Here is an 8,443-nt window from a genome sequence, read left to right on the forward strand (position 1 = left end):
TAAAAAGATGAAAAAAAATCTTTGAAAATGAACTCGATGCTGCATTTGAAGGACAAACATTGATAACAATAGTTGTTAGTAGCAATAGTAAAAGAGTTCTTTTTCACTAGTTAACAAATTGAATTTTAATCTAAATTCATATTTAATGTAAAATTAAAAAGTGGCAAATTATCATCCAAATAAAGAAAGTTGTAATATATTATATAAATATTTAAAACTAAAAAAATAACATACGTGATATGAAACGAAAAACAAAAAAGGAAATATTTTTTATTGTTTAAAATTGGAAGGAGGGCCAAACAACTACTTAAAGGGGGTAAACTTTTCAAAAGTTAAGGGTTAATTATCAAAGCTCTATTGCTTATACTTCTAACAATTGGCAGGTTTGTAAAAGTCTTAGATAACAAAAACAATGTTCATTTTCTCACAATTATTCATGGAGCAAGTGAAGACAATCTATAGCACATTAAAGCCAAAGAAATGGTCATGTATTTGATGTATCCAATGTTTTGGGGGAAACTTTCAAAGCCAATCAAATTATAGTGACCCTTTATGAATAAAATTCACAATCCAAATGTGGGCTTAACATGGAAATTAAGATTTAAAATTGCTTTAACTTATGATGCAGTCTCACCATAAGTTTTCTCACCAATGGAAATCACACTGTTCTAACTAATCATATTTATTAATTACTTTGACAAGAAATGGCACAAATAGGTGCAATATTGGACATAATCTATGTTACTTATAAATTTAAAAATTGTTTTATTTGTTTATAGAATTATACCCATTTTATGTTGAACAAATAGATTTCAAATATTAGATTAGTGGTCAACCGATCGGATAAAATATTCACAATCCCATTTGGTAAATTCTTTTGTTCTAATGTTTAAACATTAAAATAAATATTAAAATACTTAGTAAGACTAAAAATGCTAATAGCATTAAATCTTATCATGGCCGAGTTGACCCAAAATTTTAGGTGCATTTTTAGGTTTTAGTTTTGGACTAAAAAATGGACTTAAAATTTTGCCAAAGCTCGACTTAAATTAAAAATGTTAAACTTGACTTGCTCATATTAAAAAATTTTAGATTATTTTTTATAAAAAAAAATTAAAAAATGTAATACATCTAATAAATTAAAAACATTAAAATAAATATTTCTCAACACTTTGAAAATACATTAAAAAAAGTCTTTATACTTAAATAACACTAAGATAGTTGCAACTTAGCAAGTAAATGCCTCTAAAATAGTAGTGAAATTAACAATAAAACAAGAGTTATATAATATTCAAACAATAATAACAAAATAGTAGTAACATAATAGCGAAATTGCAGCAAAACAACTGATTCGGATTGACTGAAGCAAAAAATTATACTCAAGGCCAGACCCGTTTAGAAAACAAGCATTATTTTTTATCTAAACCCATTTTCAAGCTTATATTTTTACTTAAATCTTTTCACCTTTTAAACAAACCTTAGTACCTGAACAAATAAGAGAACCGATAGCCACATCTATACAATTATAATTATTGTTTAACTCTCCTTTAAAAAAGTTAATATTTATTTAATTATGGCCCGTTAACCAAATAAATCAATTTAATATGCCTGAGTTAATCAATCCCCTTTTTATTTCATGAATCTTTTTACCTAAAACGTAATATATATATATATTATCCGCAATAACAAAATATATATATATAATTATCTAAAAGGTAATGAATGTTTTTATAAAGTATTTGACTTATTGTAACATTGTTAATATATATCCCCTTTTAATATAATACATAAAATTACTCATAATCTCTTCTTAATTTTAAAATAGAAAGATAATGTGTTTCAACATATTTGAACCCACGTCTTTTTATACTGACAATAATGATGATGCCAACCAAACTAAAACTCAAATAATAATATTTAACTTATTGTAAACACATTTGTGTATGTGTATATATATATTACCTAAAGGGAAATATATATTTATTTATGAATTTGACTTATTGTTGAGGACATTTGGGAAGATTTATTAAATCAAGCAATGATCTTGTTCTTTCTCAATATTTTTTTATTAAAAATATTAGATTATGTGACAAAAAAATTTATGGAAAAAGTATATATATATATCTTTAAAAGTAAAGAATATTTTTAAAGGAAAACTATATTTAAGTTGACTAAAGTAGTAGTGAGATTATGTTTAGATCATTCAACTTCAAAAAGTTATAAAATGACCATTAAATTATTTGAAAGTTTTTATTTAAGTCACTAGATTGTTAAAATCATTGTTATATCACCTTATTTGTTCACACTGTCTACACCGACTGAAAGCCCATTTTTCTCTTCTCTTTTACAGTTTAATTTTTTTCATGAAACAACTTTGAACATTGCGAATTTATGAACCAAAACCCAAACAACTTTCTTCTCTGATTTCTAATATTGATCATCAGATTAATTTGGATCTAAGATACGCTTTACTTGTTAATGGGTACTGATCCACAGTTGAATTATTGTTTGAAGCTCGCTAGCTGAACTTAGAAAAAAGACTTAATAACTTAGTGCGTTAAATGAAAACTTTCGAATAGTTCAATAATCATTTTTGTAAATTTTTAAAATTGAATGACCAAAATATAAACTTGTTAATAATTTAATTCACATTTGTTATAATTTATCTTATTTTTTTAAAAAAAAGGAAGGATAGGTTTCTGTCAGAGAAGTAGGGTTTTAGAGGTAGTTTTCTTTTAAGATTTTTCAAAAACTATATTTCAAAATATCTTCAATTGATTTATTATTGGAATAAGTGGTGATATAAAATAATTAGAGATTTATTAAAGTAAATGTATATGTGGCATAGAGAATATTATATTGTTTGTAGTTTGGTAGCCTTTGGCAGCCTCATAATGATTCTCTTTTTGTAATCTAATTAAAAATGCTTTGGAACAAACTTTATTTAACAACAATGTTAATTAAATTGCTTTGTTGTGGAAAACATTAATTAAGATTATATTTAGCGCTGTTGGTTAATATGTTATAAAAGAGTAATTAATGCATTTACTTAAATCAGATAAAAGTAATATATTAAATGAAAAATATTTATAAAAAATTCTAAAATATGTTTAATTGATTGGGTAGTAATTTTAGTTAAGTCACCAATCGAAATCGATTAGGTTTGGTTAATTTGTTAACAAAATAATTTCATCAATTAAAATATTCTTCAAGTAGTGTAATTTGTTTTTTATTTTTTTATTTCTCGAAATTTAGGATGTATTTTAATGATTTATTGAAATTTTTTAATATTTAATTTTGTTTTATAACTTATTCACTTTTTACTTAATATAAAATTTTCAGAATATAATAAGCAAGTAAATATTTATTTATCACTTAATGTGGAAAATATTAAGTTTATAGTCTTTTAAAACCTTATTTTTGAAATAAATTATTTTCTCATGTTATTAAAAATTAAAATATTCAAATTTTATTTCTAATTGTTATATAAAACTATTTAAAATAAAACAAATAATATCATATTAATAAGATTGGAATGATGAAATCATGAATTTTCAAAAATAAAAAATTACCGTTATCAAACAAAATAATTATATTCGGTGCTTAATTTTTATTAACGTATCAAACAATTTTATAATATAAATTTAGTGTTTATAAAACTTAGTACAAAAAGTTCAATATCTAAATTTTCAACATTAATTTTTTTTTAATTTAGTAGACAAACCCTTAGTTTCTCTATTTTTAAATTTCACCATATCGGGGATCCATGTTGTTCAAGATTGCAGCTTCTCTAAGACTATTTGGTGGTCAGTTGTGCCAACCTATGCTCGGGTAAGATTTTTTTTCTTTACCACTAGATGAATGGATCTTATGGAACTTGTGAAACATTGGATATTGTGATAGTCAAGAGATAGAATGGAGAAGTTTTTTTTTCCTATAATTTGCTGGCTGCTATAGAAAAATCAGAATATGTATTTGTTTTCTAGTAGTCACAGTTGTGCTCAGGAAATCGTGGATATAGGTGTTAGTTGGACGAAGAGTTATGTAAGGATGCTTGCACTTGTGTTACATGTTAATCTTATTGTTACTACATAACAATGGTCAGCTCCGATAAAGGTTGGAGTAAGCTTAATACAAATGCGGTAGTATCACTAAACGGATCTTATGCTGCCACTGGGGGAGCGACTAGAGATGCTGATGCTAATTGATTATGGGTATTCTTGATGTTGCTAGGTAAGACGCAATTTTTAAGATCGAAGTGAGAGCTATTCTAGAGGGTCTTCGCTTAGTATGGGAGAATAGAATTCGACAGTTAGAGATTGAGTGTGATAATGCTCTTTTGGTGGAGATGATTGTGGCTTATGGAGCAATTGATAGTAAGATGTTAGAATTATGCTTTATTCATCAAATGATACATTTAAATTGGAAGGTTTGTATACGCCATATTCCGAGAGCTCATAATGCAGTGACTGACTATATGGCTAAAGTTACAGCTAGAAGTTTCACAGAGGTCCAAGTGTTTGAAGAACCACCTTATTCAATACAGAATTTAGTTCAAACAGATTATATATTTGTTATATAGGGAATTCATGCGTTTTATTAGTTGTGGTTTAAAGTTTATTTAAAAAAAATGAATTAGTTAACTATTCCAATTTTAAATTTCCAAAATAAATATATAATAAATGTCTATTCACTTGACAAAAGAATAATATTCATGAATAAACACCAATTAATGGAACTATAAAATACAGCAGAAACCTTTTTTTTGCCATGTACAAAAAAAAAAAAATACAGCAGAAATGAAAGTGATATGCAGAAACGACACTGAAATTTAACATTACCCAACAGTGACATAGGAGTTATACAACCCAGAATGCCGAATAGAACAAGTCGTCCATTGTTTTTTACACCCACCACTTGTCATTCTCTCATCATAGCCGGCCATTTATGACCTTTCCCTTTTAAGTTCTATAACTCACCCCTTCGCTCTTCATTTGCTTTCCTTCTCTTCATCACATTAATGCTTCTTTCGGCGGGTTTTTCGATCTTCCGTCAAACCCACCAACACAAACACCTCTACTCTTAATTTGAAGTATCAAACAACAAAATATGGATAGGCTTATTAGTTTGGAACCTTCAAACCTCGTTGCAGTTCGTATTGAGTTAGGCCAGAAATGTTTCGGCGAGCTTACTTTACGTAATGTTATGTTCACCATGCCGGTGGCTTTCCGGTTGCAGCCGGTGAACAAGGGCCGGTATACTGTCAAGCCCCAATCGGGTATCATAGTACCGCTTGGGACGTTAACGGTGGAGATTGTTTATCATCTTCCTCCTGGTTCGTTTCTCCCGGACTCGTTCCCTTTCACCGACGATTCTTTCCTCCTCCACAGTGTGGTGGTTCCCGGTGCGGCGATGAAAGACTCGACGTCGAGCTACGATGCGGTTCCCAATGAGTGGTTCACCACGCGGAAGAAGCAAGTGTTCATCGACAGTGGTGTGAAGATCATGTTTGTTGGCTCACCAGTTTTGGTTCAGCTTGTGATGGATGGTTCCATGGATGAAATTCGTGAAGTTCTTGACCGTAGTGACCCATCATGGAGGCCAGCTGACTCAGTTGATTCCCATGGTCAAAGCTTGCTTCATGTCGCCATTGCTCAAAGTAGACCAGATATTGTCCAATTATTGCTTGAATTCGAACCTGATATCGAGTTTCAAAGCCGGTATGGTTCGACCCCACTTGAAGCTGCTTCGGGGTGCGGTGAAGAGCTGATCGTCGAGCTTCTTTTGGCTCATAAGGCTATCCCAGATCGATCCGAGTCCTCGAGTCGGGGTCCGATTCATTTAGCCACCATCGGTGGCTATTTTGAGGTACTCAGGCTTCTTTTGCTTAAAGGGGCTAACGTTGATGCACTCACAAAAGATGGCAACACTGCCTTACACCTTGCTGTTGAGAATAGAAGAAGAGATTGCACGCGTTTGTTATTAGCTAACGGTGCCGACCCCAGTGTTCGGAACACCCGGGACGGTGATACAGCGTTGCACGTCGCGGCCGGATTGGGCGACGAGCAGATGGTGAAGTTGTTACTTCAAAAGGGAGTGAACAAAGATATTCGGAACAAGACAGGGAAAACTGCGTACGATGTTGCTGCGGAACATGGTCATATGAGACTGTTTGATGCACTTAAGCTTGGTGACAACTTGTGTTTAGCTGCTAGAAAAGGTGAAGTGAGGGCCATCCAGAGGCTGATCGAAAACGGGGCAGCGATCAACGGGAGAGATCAACATGGATGGACCGCATTACATCGAGCATCGTTTAAAGGACGAACGGATGCCGTTAAGATACTGATCGATAAAGGGATCGATATCGATTCAAGAGACGAAGACGGATACACGGCTTTGCATTGTGCTGTGGAATCAGGCCATGCTGAAGTAGTTGAATTGTTGGTAAAAAAAGGCGCAGATGTGGAATCAAGGGCTAACAAAGGTGTTAAACCCTTGCAAATTGCGGATTCATTACATTATGTAGGCATCAGCAGGATATTGATCCATGGCGGTGCAACGACAACCGGTGGCATGCCACGAGTCAGCGCTATGCCGGATTCAGTTCCGTTCGGAAACGGTAAAATCGGGAAAGAGATCGAGACTAAGAAAGCACCAATGAAACGGAGACCGACAAAGGCAAGAGCTGTCCGCGGTAGCTTCGATAGATCGCTGCCATTGGCAGTCATATAGGTGGCTTGGTGATCATATATCTTAGAGAGCTTTAAACTGATTCTTTTTGGCGAAGAATTAAATTTTAGAACTGATTATGAATCAGAAAGGTTCATTCCATGACCTGAATTTATACGTAAAATATTATATAAAATCAATGTGAGTTTCCAAAGGGAAATGAAGTGAAATTGTTGGCAATTTGCTTGTAAATTGCTCCGTAGTGGCCTTGAAGACATGGATTTGTATCTAAATTTCCTGGTGTAAGTTGAAGCAATAAAGTTGTATTTTATTGTAACACAACGGATTAAGGATATAAATTTTTTTTAAATATATAATTAAGTGATTATCTTTTATGCTTATGCTTGAATATGTGTTGGAGAAAAATATTAGAGAAAGACACAAAAAAATATAATAGGTAGTTTAAATTTTAAGTATTGATGTTGTTATGTTTGGTAAGAGTATTATTTTTTTCTAATGTTTTAGTATATAAGTTAATAATAAATTAACTCAATTGTTAATATTTAACTATTATCATGATTTATTTTGAATAGGTTTTATTCTCTACAAAAATAACTATTTTTTAAGAGTTTTTACTCGTATTATTACACTAGTAACTAAATAAGACATCACTTTAATGATTTAAAGTAGTTGACAATTGGTGTATTAGTATTTGTACAGGCTAAGTTCGGGCTGGATTAATACAAAAATTTAGGCTCAAGTTTAGCCCGGCTCGAAAATGGGTTTAAAATTTTGCCAAGCTCATCTAGTTAAAAAAATACTAAACTTAAGTTCGGTCTGACCTACCCATATTATTTTTTTATATAAAAGTAAATTTAAAAAATATAATACATCAAATATACTAAAAAAAATTTCCCAACAAATTGACAATACATTTAAAAAATCTTTATTCTTAAATAACACTAATAGTTGCAACTTAGTAAATAAATGTGCCTAAAATAGTAGTAATTAATAATAAAATAAGAGTTATACAATACCCAACCAATAATAACAAAATAGGAGCAATATAATAACAAAATTTAAACAAAACAATAGCAAAATGATAGCAAACAACAACGAACAAATTTTAAGGAAATTCGGGCCGAGCCAAGCCCGGGCAAAAAAATTACCTTATTTTTGTTCAAGCCTATTTTTCGAGCCTATGTTTTTGCCCAAACCCTCTCACTTTTCGAACGAGTCTCCGAGCTTGAGCAAATGACCCGGCCCATGATCAAGTTTAGTATGCACGCCTAAAATCATATTTATTTATGTTTATATAAATTTTTATTTCAAAAGATATTTTATAAATAATTTTTTAAAAGGTTATGTATTCATTTCCTATTTATATTTTTTTATGTCCTATTATAGATTCTATTTTGTGTTTTTATTAGTGTGAATTAGGAGGATTTCTTTTGTTGTTGTTGTTGTTGTATGGGTTCATTGTTATTATCAGTTGTGTCATTGACAAAGACTTGATTATCAATTTAACTCATAGTTTACATCTTCCACAAATATATATTTTTAACAAACTTCCTTGAAAATTTTATTAAAATAAATATATATAAACATTAAATAAATATATAACTTCTCAAATTTTATATGAATGTAAAATGTATTTAAGTAGCATTAATGGTTGGAGTTCAAACCAACAAAAATAAATTTCTATTTAAAAATATAAAAATTTATATACAGGATCGAATTTATAGAGAGTATTAATTATTTTATTTTTTAAAAT

The 8,443-nt window shown here is 30.4% G+C and overlaps 1 protein-coding gene across 1 annotated transcript; it reads left to right on the forward strand.

Moving 5' to 3' along the window:
* Nucleotides 1-4,872: 4,872 nt before the first annotated feature.
* On the forward strand, nucleotides 4,873-6,995 carry LOC107893150 (protein VAPYRIN). Its single transcript, XM_016818074.2, has one exon. It carries the CDS (start codon nucleotides 5,110-5,112, stop codon nucleotides 6,730-6,732), a length of 1,623 nt encoding a protein of 540 aa, XP_016673563.1. The 5' UTR covers nucleotides 4,873-5,109; the 3' UTR covers nucleotides 6,733-6,995.
* Nucleotides 6,996-8,443: the final 1,448 nt, after the last annotated feature.

This window comes from Gossypium hirsutum, chromosome A13 (genome assembly GCF_007990345.1).
Source record: "Gossypium hirsutum isolate 1008001.06 chromosome A13, Gossypium_hirsutum_v2.1, whole genome shotgun sequence".
Taxonomy (NCBI): Eukaryota; Viridiplantae; Streptophyta; class Magnoliopsida; order Malvales; family Malvaceae; genus Gossypium; species Gossypium hirsutum.